At 39.7% G+C, this 22561-nt stretch overlaps 1 protein-coding gene across 2 annotated transcripts in view; it reads left to right on the forward strand.

Annotated features, from left to right (window-relative positions):
- LOC132396523 (probable ATP-dependent RNA helicase DDX60) overlaps positions 1-22561 on the forward strand; it is a 165171-nt gene that overhangs the window by 108321 nt on the left and 34289 nt on the right. For both annotated transcript variants that reach the window (XM_059974118.1, XM_059974119.1), the window contains exons 25-31: positions 56-214; positions 1248-1386; positions 2777-2929; positions 9711-9815; positions 11489-11689; positions 13261-13365; positions 21784-21925. In XM_059974118.1, the coding sequence (XP_059830101.1) occupies positions 56-214; positions 1248-1386; positions 2777-2929; positions 9711-9815; positions 11489-11689; positions 13261-13365; positions 21784-21925 (1004 nt within the window). The remainder of the gene's footprint in view (positions 1-55; positions 215-1247; positions 1387-2776; positions 2930-9710; positions 9816-11488; positions 11690-13260; positions 13366-21783; positions 21926-22561) is intronic.

The following is a 22561-nucleotide window of genomic DNA, read 5'->3' on the forward strand; positions in this document are numbered from 1 at the left end:
CGAACACATTGCATCGCTGGCTTCAGCCACTAACCAGCTTGCATTGTTGTTTCAGATTCAAAATAGGACCAGTTGAGTCCTTCGCTAAAGGAATACTACTTCACCTGCTTGAGAAGGCACAAGGCAAAAAGGATCAAGATTCTGTCAGAGCTGAACTGAAAATAAAAATCAGGGTGACCAAGCTATTGAAGTATCTGGAAAAAGAGGAAACTATGTAAGTATTATCACAAACAGGAGAAAATCTACAGGTGCTGGAAATCCAAAGCAACGCAGACAAAATAGTGGAGGAACTGATCGTGGTAGCAGAGCTATGTAAGCAGCCTTTTAACATCTGCCATTCCAAGGACTGAAAGTCTTAGATGACAAAGGGTTCTGCCTGCCAGACAGAACAGTTCACACCATCGTCTGGAGGGCGATGACATTTTGGTGGAAAAATGCTCGTCTACAAAATGTAACAAAGTTTCTGTTCAAGCTTATCCAGAGTGAGAGGTGGTCCAGAGGTGTGCCCACCTCTGCCTCCATCATGTCAATCACTTTTAGCTCCCTGGCTCTGATTGCCTTTTTTCTCCGCTATGGCTGTGCAGTTCCTATACATTTCCGTCCCCCATCAGGAAGGCCTTAAAGGTCTGAGGGCATGTACATTAATTTCTCCAACTTCCAGTAACCTTCCCCTTCCTCATCCCCTCTTCTTCTGTTCCCCATTCTTACCTCTTATCTTCTCCTCATCTGCCTATCACCTGCCCCGGTTCCATTTCTCCCGTGGTCCATCCTCCTCTCCTCGCAGATTGCCTTCTTCTCTAGCTCCTTTACCTTTCCCACCTATCCTCTCCTAGCTTCTTACTTTATCCCCCCCCCCACCCACCTGTCTTCACCGAGCTAGTCCTTCTTCCCCTCCCCCCACCTTAATATTCTGGCTCCTTCCAGATTCCTTTCCAGTCCTGATGAAGGATCTCAGCCCAAAACATTGACTATTTATTCCTCTCCATAGATGCTGCCTGACCTGCTGAGTTCCTCCAGCATTTTGCACATGCTGCGTCAAATTTTGTTTTCTTATTCAGTTCTCCGACTTCAGATTTGAAAGCTGACTACCAAATTTGAATTCTGTGCTGAGGGAACATTATCTTTGAAAATTAGGTATAAATTGGGTAGCGTAGTACCATCCCAGGGTCGGCAGCTCTAAACTTTAAATAAATATTTTCTGCATTTCCTTCTCCATTCTTTTCTCCCCAACCCCTGTCCTTTGAAAGGACACATCCCTCCAGGAAACAAGCTGAGAAACTAGAACAATACAGGGCTGAATATGAATTGTTAATCAAGAAGTACCTGGCACTTCAAGAACTCCCTTCAGACTGCACATTTGCCCAGATTTCTGCAGCAGATCAGGAGGTGAGTGGTGATGACACAAGAAAGCAGCGTCCATCATTAGGGACCCCATCACCTAGGACATGCCGTCTGTTCATTAGGGAAGAGGTATAGGAGCCCGAAGACACACACTCAGTGTTCTAGCAACAGCTTCTTCCTCTCTGCTATCAGATTTCTGAACAGTCCACAAACCCATGAACACTACCTCAATATATATTTTTAACTCTTTTGCACTACAGTAAATTGAATTGAATTGACTTTATTACTTACATCCTTCACCTACATGAGGAGTAAAAATCTTTATGTTACAACTCTGACTAAATGTGCAATTTATAGTAATTTGTAATAAATAGTATGTACAACAGGACAATCAATATAATTTAGAAATATAGTTGTATCAGCGTGAATTAATCAGTCCAATGCCCTGGTGGAAGAAGTTGTCCCAGGGCCTGTTGGTCCTGGCTTTTAAGCTGTAGTACCATATCCCAGATGGTAGCAGCTGGAACAGTTTGTGGTTGGGGTGACTCAGGTCCCCAATGATCCTTCGGGCCCTTTTCACACACCTGTCTCTATAAATGTATGTATATGTAGTGCAAAAGAGTAAAATATCTATACAGTATATAAATTAAATTAAATGTTTTATTGTCATTTAAAGATTTTATTATGTCTTGCAAGTTTTACTGCTACTGTAAAACTAGATGTTTCAGGACATATACCAGTAATATTCTGATTCTGGGTGCATTTGGGACAGGGTCTCTCATAGACCATACCATTAGTCATCACAGCACACAACTTTTTGTGCTGAGTTATAGGAAATGGGAACTGGTAATAGCAGAGTGGAGGGAGGGGGCAACTGGTTTCAAAGTGGTGGGGGAGGCAACACACAAAAATGCAGGAGGAACTCAGCAGGTCAGGCAGCATCTATGGAATTGAATAAACAGTCGATGTTTCAGGACAAGACCCTTCTTCATGATATAGGCTCAGAACAAAGGGATGTTCCATTGGAACTGAGATAAGGAGGAATTTCTTTAGACAGAAGTTGTTAAATCTATGGAATTTGTTACTGCAGAGGGATGTGGAGGCCATTGGTTGTGCTTAAGACAGAGTTTGATAAGTTCTTGACTGGTGAAAATGGTTAGGGTTATGGGGGTAAGTGGGAGCATTGGTTTGAAAAATTTAATCAGCCATGATTGAATGGTGGAACAGAGTCGATGGGCCAAATGGCCTAATTCTGCTCCTCTGTCTTTTTGTCTTAAGGGTTCGCAACTTAATTGCTCACTATAAATTGGTCTGGTGTAGCTGTGTAGTAAAGCTGGAAATGAGAGTAGAATAGGTGCTGGGAATGGGAGAACTCTGCCAGCTAGCATAGGCTTGATAAGCAAAACATCCTCGTTCTATGTTTGTGTCTTCGCAGTTCTTGAACAAGGTCTTCTTCCGTTTGCGTTTCATCAAAGGGAGTGCCTATTACCAAACAATGTTGCGTCGAGGGATTGGTTTTCACCACAGCTCCCTGAATCTCAAGTTTCGGCATGCTGTCGAGATGTTGTTCAGGCGCGGCCTTGTCAAGGTGAGGACAGTTTCAAAGCCTCAGTGCCTGAGCTGGGTTTTAATTCATCATTCTCAAGGGCCAAACAATATAGCTTATGACTGTTAAATTGTGTGAGAGGGGTGGTTTGTCATAAGAAAATGTTTTCTATTATGAGATTGACCGTCTTCATTCCAAGCATCTCTGATTGGTGAAAGTAATGCATCTGTCACTGCCAGCCACACAATAATATTATCTCAGCCTGAGCCAGAAAAATGTTCAGAGCTGCACAGTGATTAAGTAAGAGCAGTTCCAGAATCATGAGGTTACCTGATAAGGATCAAAACATAAGAGCATAAGAAATAGGAGCAGGAGTCGACCATCCGGCCCGTCGAGCCTGCTCCACCATTCAATAAGATCATGGCTGATCTGGCCATGGACTCATCTCCACCTACCTGCCTTTTCTCCATAATCCTTAATTCCCCTACTATGTATAAAAACTGTTCTGGGCCCGGCACATTAATGCCATTACGAAGAAAAGAGGGTAGCATTTCTACTTTGTTAGAAGTTTGCGAAGATCCAGTATTAAATTTGCTGACGACACTACACCAATTGGCCTAATCTCAAATAATAACGAGGCAGCCTACAGAGAGGAAATCATCACTCTGACACAGTGGTGTCAAGAAAACAGCCTCTTCTTCAATGTCGCAAAGACAAAGGAGCTGATTGTGGACGACAGGAGGAATGGAGACAGGTTCACCCCAAAAGACATCAATGAATCTGGGGTTGTGAGAGGGTGAACAGCTTTAAGTTCCTTGGCATAAACATCACCGAGGATCTCACGTGGTCTGTACATACCAGCTGTGCGGTGAAAAAGGCACAACAATGCCTCTTTCACCTCAGATGGTTGAAGAAGTTTGGTATGGGCCCCAAATTCTAAGAACTTTCTATAGCGGCACGATTGCGAGCATCCTGACTGACTGATCACTGACTGGTATGGGAACTGTACTTCCCTCAATCGCAGGACTCTGCAGAGAGTGGTGCGGACAGCCCAGTGCATCTGTAGATGTGAACTTCCCATTATTCAGGACATTTACAAAGACGTGTGCAAAAGGGCTGGAAGGTTCATTGGAGACCTGAGTCATCCCAACCACAAACTGTTCCAGCTTCTACCATCTGGGAAACAGTAACCAGCATAAAAACCAGGACCAGTAGGCTCCGGGACAGCTTCTTCCACCAGGCCATCAGACTGATTAATTCATGCTGATGCAACTGTATTTCTATGTTATATTGACTATCCCATTGTACATACTATTTATTATAGATTACTATAATGGCACATTGCATGTTTAGACAGAGTTGTAACATAAAGATTTTTACTCCTCGTGTGTGAAGGATGTAAGTAATAAAGTCAATTCAATTCAAATCTAAAACTTTGTCAAAAGCTCTATAGATATGTGGTGGAGAGTATACTAACTGGTTGCATTACGGCCTGGTATGGAAACACCAATGCCCTTGAATGGAAAATCCTACAAAAAGTAGTGGATACATCATGGTAAAGCCCTTCCCACCATTGAGAACATCTACATGGAGTGCTGTTGCAGGAAAGCAGCACCCATCATCAAGGTCCTCACCACCCAGATCATGCTCTCTTCTAGATGCTGCCATTGAGAAGGAGGTGCCCACACCACCAGGTTCAGGAACAGTTCTCACCCCTCAACTATCAGGCTCTTGAACCAGAGGGGATAACTTCACTCACCCCATCATTGAAGTGTTCCCACAACATATGGACTCACTTTCAAGGACTCTTTCTCTCAATATTCATTGGGTTTTTTTGTTTACTTATTTATTTTGTGTTTTCATAGCTTGTTGTCTTTTGCACACTGTTTTCTGTCAGTCCTGTTGGTGCTGTCTTTCATTAATACTACAGTGTTTCTTGGCTTTACTGTGTATGCCTGCAAGAAAATAAATCTCAGTGTTGTATATGGTGACATATATGTACTTCGATAATAAATTTTACTTTGAACTTTGAATCTACCTACAGGAAAGACACCAGTAAGATTAAAAGAGTACAGAGAAAATTTATAATATGTTGCAGATATTGCCAGGTCTTGAGGACCTGAGTTACAGAGAATAGGTTAGGACTTTAGACCCTGGACGTTCCTTATAGTTGTTCTAGATGAGAGTGGTAGTGAGGATAAGCACCCACTACCTATTAAATCTGCATCTCAAGCGGGCTCTGACAACCAAGTCCAGACATCATGTGTGAATACGTAAGAAATTTGTTGGTCTTTCCCATGTGTGTGTGGGGGTTTCCTCTGGGTACTCCCACAATCCAAAGGTATGCCAATTATTAGGTTAATTGGTAATTGGTAAGTCGTCCTGTGGTTCAGCTAGTGTTAAATAGGTGGGCTGACGTGTGCTGCAGCTCGGTGGACTGGAAAGGGCCTGTCCCGTGTTGTATCGCAAAATAAATAAAATAAAATTATGAGGGGTACAGATAGAATAAATGCAAGCAGCTTTTTCAATTGTGATTGGATGAGACTAGAACTGGAGGTCATGGGTGAAAGATGAAATATTTAATGGGAACCTGAGATGCAACTTCCTCACTCGGGGGGGATACAAGTGTGGAATGAGCTGCCAGCAGGAGTGGTAGATGTGGGTTTAACTGCAACATTTAAGAGAAGTTTGGATAAGTACATGGACAGGAGGGCTATGGTCCAGGTGTGGGTTGATGAGACTGGGCAGAATAATAGTTCTGCATGTACTAAATGGGCCAAAGGACCTGTACAGCGAGAGTTGACTGCATCTCAGAGAAAGAGTTTCTAGCAGCATCACAGACAGAGGACATTCAGCCATTGATCTTGGGCTGGCTTTTGGTCGAGTCATTCCTTCAGGCCCTTTCCTATAAAAAAGTTTAAAGTTCAAGTATGCGCAGTATATGTCTAACTTTGAGATGTGTCTTCCTTCAGGCATTTACAGGGAAAAATACAATAGAATTTTATGAAAAACCAAATAGGCAGTGTCTTATAAACATCCAATATGCAAATAAAAATACTACTGAGCACATGATAAGCACAAGAGATTCTGTAGGTGCTGGAAATCCAGATTAACACACACAAAATGCTGGAGAAGCAGATCAGGCCAACATCTGTAGAAAGGAGTAAAGAGTCATTGTTTTGGGCTGAGATCCTTCACTAGGAACATGAGTTGAAAGAGGGTTTGTAGGTGGTGGAATCAGTTCAGTACTGGGGTGAGTGAAGTTACCCCCTCTGGTTCAGGAACCTGATGGTTGAGGGGTGAGAACTGTTCCTGAACCTAGACTCCTGTACCTTCAGTCGGGTGGCAGCAGCGGCAAAAGGGGGCATGGCCAGGATGGGAGGGTGGCGGTGTCCTCGATAGTGGATGCTGCTTTCTCGTGGCAGCGCTCCTTGGAGATGTGCTCAGAGGTGGAGAACGTGGAACTGTTCAACACAGGAATAGATGTCTGTGGCAAACAAGACACCAAATTAAACTGATTCTCTTCTGCCTAAACATGATTCATTTCTCAACATTCCCTGTATAAGCATGCCTATCTAACAGCCCCTTAAACACCAGCATCGTGTCTGCTGTCGCCACCAGCCCTGGCAGTCAGACCCAAGCACCCAGCACTCTATAAAAACCTTGTTTGCCCACAATGGGTAAATTTGGAATATAAATCTGTACAAGACTTTTCACTGTTTTCTATTTTAGGATCTTCACTTCCTTTTGCTTTATCTAAATTGAATAAACAAGTAACTAATCCTATAGTTAAACATATATTACAAATATGGTTTCAATTTCATAAATTCTTTGGCTTGAATAAGTTTATCTTATCAAGCCCTATTATATCTAACTTTTTTTGGCCCTCTTTTATGGATCAAGCCTTTGTATTATGGAAAACAAAAGGTATAACATGTTTTCGTGATCTATTTTTAGACAACAGTTTTATATCCTTTGAACAGCTATCTAATAAATATAATTTGCCTAAAACTCATTTTTTAGATACTTGCAAGATAGAAATTTCTTGAATAATATGTTACAGTTTTTCCCGAAATTATGTCCAATGGACATTACAGAAAAATTTTAGCTCTGAATCCTTGCCAGAAGGGTTTAGGAGCCATCATTTATAATATGATCATGAAAATACAGCCAGAAGTATCAGAAAAAATTAAGAAGAAATGGGAAAAAGAACTTCATTGTCTTATACCCACTGAGCAGTGGGAGAAAATTTTACAATTAGTCAATTCTTCTTCTATTTGTGCTAAACATGCCCTAATACAATTTAAGGTTGTACATAGGGCTCATATGTCTAAGGATAAACTTGCTCGATTTTATTCTTATGTTAATCCAACCTGTGACGGATGTCATTCTGAAGTTGCTTCATTGACCCACATGTTTTGGTCTTGCCCCTGCTTGCACAATTATTGGAAAGATATTTTTGGTATTATTTCAACAGTTCTGAATATCAAATTGCAACCGCATCCTATTACTGCAATTTTCGGTTTATCAATGATGGATAATAGTTGTTTATCCCTCTCAGCTCAGTGGATGATTGCATTTGTTACATTATTGGCTAGAAGATCTACCCTATTGTACTGGAAAGAAACTAATCCTCCAACTATATTTCAGTGGTTTTCTCAAACTATCTCTTGTTTGAGTTTAGAAAAAATTAGAAGTGTTGTCTTTGACCCTTCAGTTAAATTTGAAGAAACTTGGAGACCATTTATTCAACATTTTCATATGAGCTAAACTGACTTTTCCCAAACCTTACTTTTATTATCCTTAATTACTTGGATGGAGGTGCGGAGTTATTGACGCTACTGTGTATATTTAACATAATGCAATGGCCCATGTTAGTTAGGTTTTTTTTCTCTCTTTTTTTTGTTTTTTTTTCTTATGTACTCCATTTTTCATAACTACTATGAGTTTGGGAGGTTATTATATATGGATTATCATCTATTTGTATTTATACTTTAAACTATTAATTACGTACTCTCAAACTCTCTGTATTCATGTTTCATTTATGTTTGTTTAAAAATTAATAAAAAGATTTAAAAAGAAAAAAAAGTGAAAGAAAACCTTGTCGCACAGATCTCCTTTAAACATCCTCCTTCTCACCTTCAAGCCAGATCATTGTATCAGCATAGTTATAGAACACAGGACACTACAGCACAGTATAACCCTTTTGCCGCATGATATTGTGCCAGCCTTTTAACCTACTCTACGATCAATCTAACCCTTCCCACCTGCAGAATCCTCCTTTTCTCTTTCATCCATGTGTCTATCTAAGAGTTTACTAAATGCCCCTAATGTATCTGCCTCTATCACCAACTTTGATAGTGCATTCCACATGTTCACCATTCCCTATGTAATGACCTTACCTCTGTATCCACCCCCCATACTTCTCACCAATTACCTTAAAATTATTGCCCCTTCACCCTGGGAGAATGCTTCCAGTAATAATAATAATGAGCATGGGTAATTATTAATGTTAGTTAGTTTCATCTGTTATTGGGAATATTTCAGATTCAGATTATTTATCACATCTATATGAAAACATGCAATGAAATACATCTTTTGTATTAACAACCAGCATACCGAAGGATGTGCTGGGGGCAGCCCACAACTATTGCCATGTATTCCAGCACCATTGTAGCATGCCCCCAATGTTCAGCAGAGCAATACAAGCAGCTATAACTGCAAAAAACAAGCCTGTTTCCCATCCCGCCCACACAATCAGACAAGGCTCCAATCACATGACAGGCTGCCTTTGTGCCTCCAGTCCTTGTCTCTGAATTCTCACTCTTGCATTAGCCTCCAACTTCCAACTACACCCCAGGATGCCGACCAGGGGTTTGAATTTTGAACATGTACAGACATCTGACTCTAGTGACCTAGGCCTCTCATGACTCCTTTGGGCCTCTGCTTTAAGTCTTTGGCCTACCTTCGAGTTTGCCTTTGGAACTTCATTAGTTTGACCTTCAGGCTTCCATTTCCAGGTTCACACAGACCTCCGAACCCAATGAACTGGAAGTGGGCGGGGGGAGGGGCAGCCATTGTACATGTGTAGTTGTTAGCCATAATTTTTTACACAGTAAAAGCACAGGTACTCTCCTGTACCTAATAAAGTGACAACTGAGTGTATGTTCATGGTCCTCTGCTTCAATCTTCAATGTGTTGTGCATTCAGAGATGCTCTTCTGCACACCACTGTTGTAATGCAGTTACTGTTGGCTTCCTGTCATCTTGAGCCAGTCTGGCCATTCTCCTCTGACCTCACATATCAACAAGGCTTTTTTGCCAAAAGAACTGCAGCTCACAGAATGTTTTTTTTTGTTTTTCTCTTGCACCATTCTCTGTAAACTCTAGAGACTGTTGTGCATGAAAATCCCAGGAGATCAGCAGTTTCTGAGATACTCAAACCACCCTGTCTGGCACCAACAATTATTCCATGGTCAAAGTCACATAGATCACATTTCTTCCCCATTCTGATGTCAACAACTGAACCTCTTGAGCATGCCTGTGTGCTTACTGACACATGATTGTCTGATCGGATATCTGCATTAACAAGCAGGTGTACAAGTGTACCTAATAACTGGCCACTGAATGTGTGTGTGACGACGATTATCACTAGCAGAGTCTTACAAAGAACAGGGCAACAGCTTGTAGAAGAAGAACTATGGATGCAAAATGGGGACCTACCCCTTACTCATCCCTTACCCCGAGAGCAGAGTAGGAAGTGCTTTAGATCAATGTGTGATGAGCACGTTTACTCAACTCATTAATTCCCTGTTTTCTTTCAGGTCATCAGCTCCACATCAACTCTGGCTCTAGGAATCAACATGCCTTGCAAGACGGTTGTTTTTCTTGAAGATTCAGTCTACCTGGACTCTCTCAACTACAGACAGGTAGTGGAAAAGTGGCACTGTTTGAGCAGCACCCCTGATTCCAAAGTCCAAAGGTCTGGCGGGTAGATAACAATATTGCTAAACCAGTCATCCACTTTGGAAGGGAAAATAGAAGATCCGATGATTACTGGAATGGTGAAAGCTTGCAGCATGCTGATGTGCAGAGGGACTTGGGAATGTTTGTGCACGAACCACAAAGGTTGGTGTGTAGGAGCAACAGGTTATCACGAAGGCGAATGGAATGCTTGCCTTTATTGCTCTGGGCATAGAAAGTAAGAGCTGGAAGGTTATGTTGCCACTGTGCAAGGTGCTGGCGAGGCTGCATCTGGAGTACTGTGAGAGCAGTTCTGGTCTGCTTACTTGAGGAAAGGCACACCGGCTTTGAAGGCGGTGCAGAGGTGATTCACCAGGTTGATTCCAGAGACGAAGGGGTTAACCCCTGAGTCGAGATTGAGTTGCCTGGGACTATACTCACTGGATTTCAGCAGAATGAGAGGGAATCTGATAAAAACATATAAAATTATGAAAGGGATAGATTAGACAGAGACAACCAAGTTGTTTCCACTGGTAAGTGTGACGAGTACTGGAGGACATAGCCTCAATATTCAGGGGATAGCTTTAGGATGGAGATGAGGAGAAATTGCTTTTTCCTGAGAATAGTAAATCTGTGGAATTCTCTGCCCAGGAAGGCAGTAGAGCCTACCTCATTGAATATCATTAAGACGGCATTAGATTGATTTCTGCATTGCAGGAAAGTAATGGTTATGGGGAAAAGCCAGGCAGGTGGAGTTGGGTCCACAGTCAGATCAGCCATAGAGAGGTGGCCGACTGCTGCTCATATTTCTCAAGTTCTTGTCAAAGTTGAGTTTATTGTCAAATGCACAAGTACATTTGTGCACAGGTGCAGTCAACACAACTTGTTTTCAGCAGTATCACCATCCCAGGCCATCAGAGACACAACATTCACAAGAGAAAACATCATTTAAAAGTAAATTATAAACAATTCGAACAAAAAGAACAAAACCCATTGTCAAATCAGGTCAAATCAACTTTATTGTCATTTAACTATATACATGTAAACTGCCAAACAAGACAATGTTTCTCCGGAGCAGGATGTAAAGCACTGTAGTACAGTACACATAACACACATATAACACACAGTAACTAAGAGTTAAACCTACAAATGAATTTCACATAGATGTACAAAGCAAAGTGCATAAATTGAATATTGCAGGGTATAGTGCAAGTTATCTTGTGACACTTTGAATGCAATGTGGCAGGGAGTTCGAAAGCCTAATAGGGTGAGGGAAGAAGCTGTTTCTCATCCTGACCGTTCCTGGCTTTATACATCGGAGTCTCCTGCCTAATGGTAGAAAGTCAAAGAGGATACTGGATGGATGGGTGAGATCCTTGATAATACTAAGGGCCCTGTGTACACAACACTCCTGATAAATTTCCATTTTGTAGTGCAAAGTGGTCAGAATGGACATGGTAGTGATGAGGACTGAGCAGTTTGGTTCAAGAACCAATTGGTTAAAGGAAAGTAGCTGTTTTTGAACTGAGAGGTGTGAGACATCAGACTTCAATTCCTCTTGCTCAATGGTAGCAGTGAGAAGAGGTGTGATTCCCAACCCTGGGTGTAGATGTAACCCTATCTTTGTTTTGCTGCTCAGATGTCAGGAAGAGCTGGCCGTCGAGGGTTGGACAATGCAGGGAGCGTGATTTTCTACGGAGTGCCGTTGCCCAAAGTGCAGAGACTGTTGAAGGCCAACATTCCAGAGCTGAGGGGCCAGTTTCCCTTGTCCATATCCCTGATACTCCGCCTCATGCTACTGGCATCTAAAGCCAGCGACAAAGTTGATGCCAAAGCCAAGGTATGTCGTTCAGAACCTCTCCCTCCCCATTGTATCCTCTCATTCCTCTTCAAAAAGCTTCAGCGAGGATGTATGTAGAGTACTGAGTACATTGCAGGAAGGATGTGGAGGTCCCTTAGAATGCTGCCTGGATTAGAGGGCATGAGCTAGAAGGAGACAGGTTAGACAAACTTGGTTTTCTTTCTCTCTCTGGAGCAGTGGAGTTTCAAAACAACATATAAAAATCATGTGATTTTAGTCAGTGATAATACAATTGAATCTGAGGTTGAGTTCAGATATAATTGAAGTTTACAAGATTATTTATATTTCACTTTTTATTTAGAGACGCATGATAGCAAGCCCTTCTGGCTCGGCAAGTCTGCACTGCCCAATTACACCGATGTCACCAATTAACTAGTACATCTTTGGACTGTGGGAGGAAACACGAGGACCTGGACAAAACCCGGGAGAACATACAAACTCCTTACAAGCAGTGGCTGAATTAAATTCGGGTCACTGGTGCTGCAGTAGTAGTACACTAACCGCTACACTACCATACCACCTGGTAACTGTGAGAGGCACACTCTCAGCGGCCACTCTATTAGGTAACTGCTATTCATGGTCTTCTGCTACTGTTGCCCATCCACGTCAAGGTTCGACATGTCGTGCATTCAGAGATGCTCTTCTGCACACCACTGTTGTAGTGTGTGGCTATTTGAGTTACTGTCACCTTCCTGGTAGCTTGAACCACCCTGGACGTTCCTCTCTGAGCTCACTCATTAACTCATTAATGTTCTTGCTCACTGGATTTTTTTGTTTTTCGCACCTTTCTCTGTAAACTCTCTAGAGACTGTTATGCATGAAAATCCCAGGAGATCAGCAGTTTCAGAGATACTCAAACCACCCTGTCAGGCACCAACAATCATTAGATCACATTTCTTCCCCATTCTGATGTTTGGTCTGAACAACAACTGAACCTCTTGACCATGTCTGCATGCTTTTATGCATTGAATTACTGGTGCATGATTGGCTGATTTGATATTTGCATTAACGTACAGGTGTACCTAATAAAGTGTAGATCTAGTACATGATCAGAATCATTTTACCAGTGGTTGAAATGTCAAATACTAGAGGACGTGCATTTAAACTGAAAGAGCGATGAGTTAAAGTAAATGTGCAAAAGGCAAGTTCTTTACATAGAGATTTTGGATTGGTCTGCTAGGGGTGATAGTGGAAGCTGACACAACAGTGGTGCTCAGGAGTAATTTGAAGGTTGATAGATTCTTGATTCATGATAAGAGCATGCAAGGTCTCGGGGGAGGGGGAAACAGGAGAATGGGGTTGAGAGGGATAATAAATCAGCCATGATCAAATGGTGTAGAAGACTCAATGGGCTGAATGGCCAAAATTGGCTCATATGACTTATGGTCTTATGGAGAAAGGTTATCTGGAAATGAAGAAGGGGAAGAGGAGGAGGGGAGTGAGAATATGAGGGGTGTTGTCATGAGCGGGGCTAATCAGGGTAGAAAAATATCAGCAAAGGATGGTCTGGTTCACTGCTGTGACGTTGCTGTTTGGAATCTCTCCAACAGGTATTGTCAGTCCTACAGTACTCCCTGATGACCTTCAATCAGCCCAGAAAACAGAACATTGTCAAATTCTACTTCCTCTTCTCTCTTCAGTTCCTCCTCAGAGAGGTGAGGTGTTCTTGATTTTGTGTCATTAAAATTCCCTATTGTTTCTGGGAATACCTTCGCACCTGTTCTGTGGGAAGTGGGGTTTTGAAGGCGGGTGATCTCAAGAATGCTGGGCTCAGAGAGTGGTGGAGCTGTGGAGGTGCACAGTACAGAAACAGGCCCTAAACACAAGAGGTTCTGCAGATGCAGTAAAACCCAGAGCAATACTCACAAAATGGAGGAAATCCACAAGACAGGCAGCCTCTTTGGAGGGGTATAAATAATCAACAGTTTGGTCTGGGACCCTTCATCAGGACTGGAAAACTATAGGGAAGAAGCCAGAAACTTTCCCATGCCTGAAAATTCAACTATTTATTCCTCCCCCATAGATTCTGACTGTCCAGCTGAGTTCCTCCATTTTGTGTGTGTTGCTATAGAAACAGGCCCTATGGCCTACATGTCCATCTCATCCCTTTTGCTTATCTACATGTAGTGGTGGATTTAATTAGTACCTGTTTTTAGTTTTTGCGTGAATGTTGTTTGACATCAAAGGTCCTGGAACTTACCTTGAAAAGATTGATTCTATTGCTGTGACCTCCTCTACATTGGCATGTTGGAGAGAAATATTAAGTCAAGCATTCTTAGTACATATATGGAGGGAATCAGAGCACAGGAACAGGCCATTTGGCCCACCAAGTCTGTACTGACCATCAACTACCTATCCTTTCTTTTCAAATCTTTTTATTATTATTATTATTCAAAAATAGCACAAGTACATTGAAGTAACAACACTTACAATGCCTCATAAAGAGGAAATTATCTTAAGAATTGAAAATTTTGTGAATAAAAAAACCCTACTAAGCAAGAAAAGTGAGGAAAAAAAGAAGAAACCCATTGGAGGTACAACCCCAGTGCCATGCATCATACAAAAAGCTTCTAAAAATAAACATCAAACCACCAACAAGAAAAAAAGATATATCAAAAAAAATTTACATTTAGGTCATGGAGGAAATCTATCAGTTAACTGAAATGATAATAACGAGCAAATGAGCCCCATCTCTTCTCTAAATCAAATAAAGATTCAAAGGTTCGACTTCTAATTTTCTCCAAGCTAAGACACAGCACCACGTGAGAGAACCATTTTGACAAAGTAGGAGCTGATCTATCCTTCCATTTCAACAAGATGGCCCTCCTAGCTATCAATGTAACAAACACAATAACATGTTGGTCAGACACAGAAATACCATGGATTTTTTGAGGAATTATTCCAAAAAGCACAGTCAATTTATTTGGTTGTAATTTGATCCTGAGTGCTTTAGAAATTGTCGAAAAGACTGACTTCCAAAACTGTTTTAATATAGAACATGACCAGAACATATGTGTCAGTGTGACTATCTCAGTTTTACATCTATCACAATACTTGTCAACATTGGGAAATATTTTAGAAAGTCTCTCCTTCGTCAAATGGTAACGATGTACAATTTTAAATTGAATCAGTGGATGACTAGCACAGATCGAAGAAGAATTAACCAGCTTCAGAATCCGTGTCCAATCCTCCCATATAAAAGTCAAATTGAGTTCCTTCTCCAAGTAAAGGATGCTTATCCCATTGTAATAATAAATTATAAATTCTTCCAATAGAACATTTCAACGAGGGGTTCATATTCATAATAGTATCTAACAAGTCAGCCTCCAATATGTAAGGAAAATTACTTAAATATTTTTGTAAAAAATGTCTAACTTGATATTGTAAAAAGTGTGAATATGAGAGAGAATGCTTATCGACTAATTGTTAAAAAGACATCAATCTGCTTTCTTTAAATAAACCCAAAAAAGAATTAATACATTTATTTTTACAAAGTAAAAAAAAATTGGATCACTCCAAGAAGGTTTAAAAAAGTAATTACGATAAATTATAGTACAAAGTTTAAATTTTTTAAGATTAAAAAATTGCGGAACCGGATCCAAATTTGTAAGGAGTGCTTAACCACAGAATGTAGGTTTAAATTAGCAACTTTAGCTAATTGTATAGGTAAAGCAACTCCTAATAACGAAGTTAAATAAAACTGTTTCACAGCTCTTAGTTCCAGGTCTACCCAGATTGGCCAATCATTCCTATCACCCCAATATAACCAAAAGGCCATATACCGCAAATTAACAGCCCAATAATACATTCTTAGATTAGGCAAAGCGAGACCTCCATCCTTTTTCAACTTTTGTAAATGACATTTACTAATTCTTGGTCTTTTATTATCCCAAATAAAAGATAGAATAATACAATCAATCCGATCAAAAAACTTCTTAGTCAAAAAAACAGGAATATTCTGAAATAAATATAAAAATTTTGGTAAAATCATCAATTTAACTATATGAATACGACCAATGAGTGAAAATGTAAGTGGGCTTCATCTAATAAAGGAATACTTCATAGAGTCCACTAAAGGAGGAAAATAGGCTTTATAAAGATCCTTATACTTTTTTAACAATTATGACACCTAAATATCTAAAAGAATCCATAACTTTAAAAGGAATATTATCATATAGAGAGACAGATTCATTTAAAGGAAGTAATTCACTTTTACTAAAATTTATTTTATATCCTGAAAAATCTCCAAATTTGTCAAATAATTTTAGCAAAGCAGGAATAGATTCTTCAGGCTTAGATATATATATATATATATATATACACCAATAAATCATCAGCGTAAAGAGAGATCTTGCGCATGGTCTCATTCACAAAAATCCCATGAATATTTTTGGCTTCACGAAGAGCAATAGCAAGGGGTTCTAATATTAAGTTAAATAACAAAGGACTTAATGGACAACCTTGTCTTGTCCCCAGTGTTAGCAGAAAAAAAGGAGACCTACAGTTATTAGTGACAACAGTAGCAATAGGAGCTTTATATATCATTTTAATCCAATTATTAAAATTAATACCAAATCCAAATTTTTCTAAAACATTAAATAAATATTTCCATTCGACTCGATCAAATGCTTTTTCAGCATCCAAAGATATAACACATTGTGGAATTTTAGAAGGTGAATATATAATGTTAAATAATCTCCGAACATTTGAGAAAGAATAACAACCCTTTATAAAGCCTGTTTGATCTTTAAAAATGATTTTACCCAAAACTCTCCAACCGATTGGCCATTATCTTTGAGAGAATCTTAGCATCAACATTCAATAATGAAATAGGTCTGTATGAGGCACAATCAGTAGGATCTTTATCCTTTTTGAGAATTAAAGAAATAGAAGCTTCATAAAAAGTAGAGGGTAAATCACTTTTCATAAAAGATTCTTTAAACATCTCCAACATATATGGAGAAAGCAATTTTCCAAATTTTTTATAAAATTCTACAGGATAACCATCAAGTTCCGGGGCCTTATCAGATTGCATTGAGAAAATAGCTTTATGAATTTCGGATTCAGTAATTTGGGCATCAAGAGTTTTTTTGATCCACAGCAGAAATTTTAGGAAAAACAATCTTTCGTAAAAAAGCATTCATTTCAGAAGAGTCTACTAGACATTGAGATTTATAAAGTTCAGTATAAAAATCTTGAAAAATTATGATTTCTTCATAATCCCGAGCCAGGGTACCATCTTTTCTACAAATTTTCAAAATTTGCCTCTTGGCTCCAGCTGATTTCAATTGAGATGCAAGTAGTTTATTATTTTTATCTCCAAACATATAAACTTGGCTCTTTAACTTAAGTAGATAACCTTCAATTGGATGAGTTAATAGTAGGTTATATTGTGATTGAAGTTCACCCTTTTTTAAAATAAGTCAATATTAGGGGAAGTCGCATACATATTATCTAAATCTTTAATTTGTTTTGAAATTTTATCTAATTCTGCTGTAGTCTGTTTTTTAAGTTTAGTTGAATAAGAAATAATCTGACCACATTAAAATGCTTTGAATGTACCCCATATAATTAATTTAGACATACCTCCTATATAATTAAAAAGAAAAAATTCTTTTATCTGGCTTTCAATAAAACTGATAAAGTCAGAGTTTTGCAATAGAGTCTGATACATGCACCATGGTGGACGGACAAAAATGACATCGTCAAATTCAAAGGACAAACTCAAAGGTGCATGATCAGATATAACAATAGCGTCATATTCACAGTTTTTAACATTAGGCAAAAGATGGGGATCAACTACTGGAGACCGTTTCGCTCAACACCTATGCTCGGTCCGCCAGAAAAAGCAGGGTCTCCCAGTGGCCACACATTTTAATTCCACGTCCCATTCCTATTCTGATATGTCTATCCTCTATTGTCAAAATGAATCCAAACTCAGGTTGGAGGAACAACACCTTATATACCGGCTGGGTAGCCTCCAACCTGATGGCATGAACATTGACTTCTCTAACTTCCGTTAATGCCCCTCCTCCCCTTCTTACCCCATCCCTGACATATTTAGTTGTTTGCCTGTTCTCCATCTCCCTCTGGTGCTTCCCCCCTCCTTTCTTTCTCCTGAGGCCTCCCGTCCCATGATCCTTTCCCTTCTCCATCTCTGTATCACTTTCACCAATCACCTTTCCAGCTCTTAGCTTCTTCCCACCCCCTCCGGTCTTCTATCTTTTTGCATTTCCCCCTCCCTCCACTACTTTCAAATCTCTTACTATCTTTCCTTTCGGTTAGTCCTGACGAAGGGTCTTGGCCCGAAACGTCGACACCGCTTCTCCCTATAGACGCTGCCTGGCCTGCTGTGTTCCACTAGCATTTTGTGTGTGTTGTTGTTTTAACTATAATTTAATCAATCCTCGAATATTTTTTATAAACATGTAAAAAAAGAATATTCTCTGTTATCAGGGTGTAAGTACCTCCATAACTCAATCAGCCCAAAATCAGTCAAAAAGGAGTTAATAATTGATGCAGAACGATTTGGAAGTCTTTGATTAGTTGAGCTCTTAACAATCATAGGATTTAAACAACAATTGAAATCCCCACCCATTATCAACATATACTCATTTAAATCTGGCAGTAATGCAAATTTTTTTTTTAAAAAAGCATCATCTAAATTAGGACCATACAAATTAACCAAAACAACCCTTCTATTACAAATCACTCCTTTAACAATTAAACATCTACCATTAGAATCTGATTCAATATCCTCTTGAGTAAATACATTAGATTTAATAAAGATAGACACGCCCTTTGTTTTGCTCTGAGAAGTAGCATGGAGTTGTTTTCCATTCCACCAGCGAAAAAATCTATTTTGATCTCCCGCCTTGATATGCGTCTCCTGAGCAAAGATTATATCAGGTTGGAATCTATTAATAATTTTAAAAGTCTTTTTTCATTTAATAGGATGATTCCAGCCATGTACATTCCAACTTATCACATTAATCCGTTTAACTGCCATACTATAATTTTATTCCTATTTACTTTATATATGCGCAGAACACATACCAATACGGGATTATCAAAGATGGTGGTGATGAAGAATACCGACATATAGAAAACACACATGCTCTGGAACCACCCAATGGGAATAAACTCCTAACTCTAAACCCACCCACCCTCCCAAAAGCCCGAGAAAAAGGCAAGCGAGCTAAGATAGATACGAAGTCGTGGGTCGCTCTGTCAGTCTTGTCTCTCCCTCCCCCTGGCCAGAATACAAAAAAATAAAATGACCTTGCAGGAAAGAGAGTAACGCCTTGACAAAGGAGAGTGTTTACATTCCATCAAGTATTAAACAGGAAAAGAACCAAAATAATATAATCTCTTAGAGAGTAAAACCAGTGCCATCTTAAGTTTAGCTTTAAATCCGTAATAAAACTTTAAATTCGGTTATAGGACGCTATTATAAAACAGGAAAAAAAGTTAATAGTATACATAACTGAACTAAATTTATGAAAATATTAATTAGTCATATCATAGTAACTAAACCCTCCCAGATATATATATATATATATATATATATATATATATATATATATATATATATATATATATATATATAAAGAAACCCTATTGGCAGGAAAAAAAACTACCAGATAGTAATTTAGGAAACAACTAAAAGAAACATCGAACCAAATATTAGATAAAAGGAACAAATCCTTTTATCCTCTTTTCTTAATCAAATATGTAATTAACCATTTAAACAGTCAAACTTGAACCGTAAATCTTCTTTCCAAAAAAAATCCAATAGTTTGTAATGATGAGCTGGTTTTCTTACCTTATTTTATTAATCTGTCAATGAAATATCCAAATAGCCTTCATATATCTTCTTTTCGAAATGTGAGTAATATACAGATAATCAAACAGCTTTTCAGATAGTTCATTCAGTAGTAATATCAGTGGCGGTGTCAGGTACAGCCAGGACAAAATCCAGCGCGACTTTTGGGTCAAAGAAAGTACGTGGGGAAGAATTAGGAGGAAAAACTTTCATTCTTGTCGGGTAACTCAAAGAGGGAAATAGTTTCTAACGGTTGCTTGTTTCATTACCAAAGCAAATCTTGCTCTTTGTTCCATTACTTCTTTCGGATAATCTTCATAAAAACGGAACTCAGACTCATTGAATCTGAAAACTCTCTGTTTTCTCGCCTGTCGCATTATTTGATCTTTAATTTTAAAGTGATGAAAACAAACCAAAATAAATATTGGTCTGGTTTAGTCTTTAAATTTTGAAGTGGACAGCCTGTACGCTCTTTCAGTAGCAGGCGGCTGTGATAAAAAGTCGGAAATAGATCATGAAAGAGCTTACCAAAGTAAACCGTTAAGTCTCCATTTTCAAGCTCCTTCTTGCAATCCAACGATTTGTATGTTGTTTCGGCCAGACTTAGTTTCCAGATCAATAATCTTATTACGATATTTTTCCAAAAGGGTTGTAGTTTCAGACAGTTTTTGCTTAATTTACTTCAATTCCTCTTCATGTTTAGTAACTTGAGTTTCCACATCTTTAAGTTTTCCCAGAAATAACATCATTTCATTATTATTCTTTTCCAGCTGATCTTTAATTGCCCTATTCTGATCTTGAATTGATTTCAGTGTCCGAACGATATCTTCAGCCCATGCTGGCATTTCACCAGATCTTTCCTTCGGCATCGTTCCTTTTCCATTACCTTTGTCAGTAGGTTCATGCAGATTCTTCCCACTTCTCGTAGACGTAGACATATTACTCCCCTTCAGGAATCAGCAATTAAAATTTTTTAATTCAAAATTTAAGCTGGGGGAAGGGAGAGAAAACTAAGAGTAGCACAGAATTAGTGCTACTCCATCGATAGACAGAGGCGGCCTCCCATCAACTACCTATCCATACGAATTCTACATTAATCCCGAAATTTTATTCTCCCCTGGATTCTAACAGTCACCAACATACTGGAAGCAATTTACAGCAGACTACTGGCCCCTACACCTTAAGGATGTGGGAGGAAGCCATAGCACCTGGAAGGAGTTCGGGGAGGGCATGCAAGCTCCGAACCGACAGCACGGGGGTTAAGATGGAACCCAGGTGGCTGGAACCGTAAGGCAGTGGTCCTAGATTACATCTTTTAACCCCATTTTAGTTTAATTGTGGAAAATGTTCAAATTATATTTGGGAGTTCAGAGTTAACTTGTAAAGCATGGATTCATTGGAACAACATTGGCATTCACTTAGCCTGAGTTATCTGGAGAAGTTGGGCAGGCTCAGGCTGGGACATTACTCTTTGGAATTGAAGAGACTGAGGGGTAACCTTATAGAGATGTATAAAGTCATGATGGCCATAGAGAGAGTGAATCTGCACAGCGTTTTTCCCAGGGTTTTAGAATCAAGAACTAGAGGGTTTAGCATTATGGAGAGAGGGAAGAGATTTAATATGAACCTGAGGGATAACTTTTTAACCTAGACAGTGGTCAGTAGGTGGAATGAGCTGTTAGAGAAAGTTCAAAGTAAAAGTACATATATGTCACCATATACCACCCTGAGATTTGTTTTTTTTTTGCTGGTGTTTACAGTAGAACAAGGAAATACAACAGATTCAGTGAAAAACTACACACAAGCAAAGATTGACAAACAACTAATGTGCAAAAAAAGACAATCTGAACAAATAAAAACAAAATAATAAATAATAGAGAGAACATGAGTTGTAGAATCCATAGGTTGGATAATTAGTTCAGTGTTGAGGTGAGTGAAGTTAACCCCTCTGGTTCAGGAGCCCAATGGCTGTAGGGTAATTACTGTTCCTGAACCTGGTAATGTGGAACTTAAGGCCTCTGTACCCCCTGCCCTGTGGCAGCAGCAAGAAGAGAGCATAGCTCGAGTGGTGGTTAAAACAGGTGCATTAACAACATTAAAAAGACCCTTTGACAGGCACATGGTTAGGAAAGATTTAGAGGAATAGGGGCCAAATACAGGCAAATAGGATTAGTTTAGGTGTGAATCTTGGTCAGTATGGTCATATGATCCTGTGGGTCTAATTGAATGTGCTGCTTGATTGTTTCAGGACTTTCTGGATCAAGAAGGTCAGCCTCAGGGACTAGCGGGCTTGGTGATGCATCTCCACTACCATGAGCCTGCCAACTTTGTTTTTATCCATTTACTGGTACGAGGCCTTCTACATGAACTCTGCCGACCCGTGAACCCAGGTGAGCCCAACGTGGTGGGGTGGGTGGGGGGGGGGGCGCAGTTCACATCTGGGTTCACAATCAGATTTATTTCACTGTCATATATTTCTGGGCAGCAGGGTAGTATGAGACATAAAAAAGTTATGATAGGAAGATAGAAAGATAATTAGAAAGACAGATAAAAAAGTAGAGAAAAAAGAAAAAGCGACGTAGTATTCGTAAACACAAGTAATTCTACAGATCAAACGCAAGGAAATTTGCAGATGCTGGAAATTCAAACAATACACACAAAATTCTGGTGGAACACAGCAGGCCAGACAGCATCTATAGGGAGAAGCGCTGTCGACGTTTCAGGCTGAGACCCTTCGTCAGGACTAACTGAAAGGAGAGACACCAAGAGATTTGAAAGTAGTGGGGGGAGGGGAAATGCGAAATGACAGGAGAAGACCGGAGGGGGGTGGGAAGAAGTTAAGAGCTGGAAAGGTGATTGGCGAAAGTGATACAGAGCTGGAGAAGGGAAAGGACCATGGGACGGGAGGCCCCATCTCCCAGTCCAGTCTTCTCCAGTCATCTCGCATTTCCCTCTCCCCCAACTACTTTCAAATCTCTTGATGTCTCTCCTTTCAGTCGGCCCAAAATGTCTACAGTAAGATGCTG

The sequence above is a fragment of the Hypanus sabinus genome, chromosome 7 (assembly GCF_030144855.1).
Source record: "Hypanus sabinus isolate sHypSab1 chromosome 7, sHypSab1.hap1, whole genome shotgun sequence".
NCBI classification, from domain to species: domain Eukaryota; kingdom Metazoa; phylum Chordata; class Chondrichthyes; order Myliobatiformes; family Dasyatidae; genus Hypanus; species Hypanus sabinus.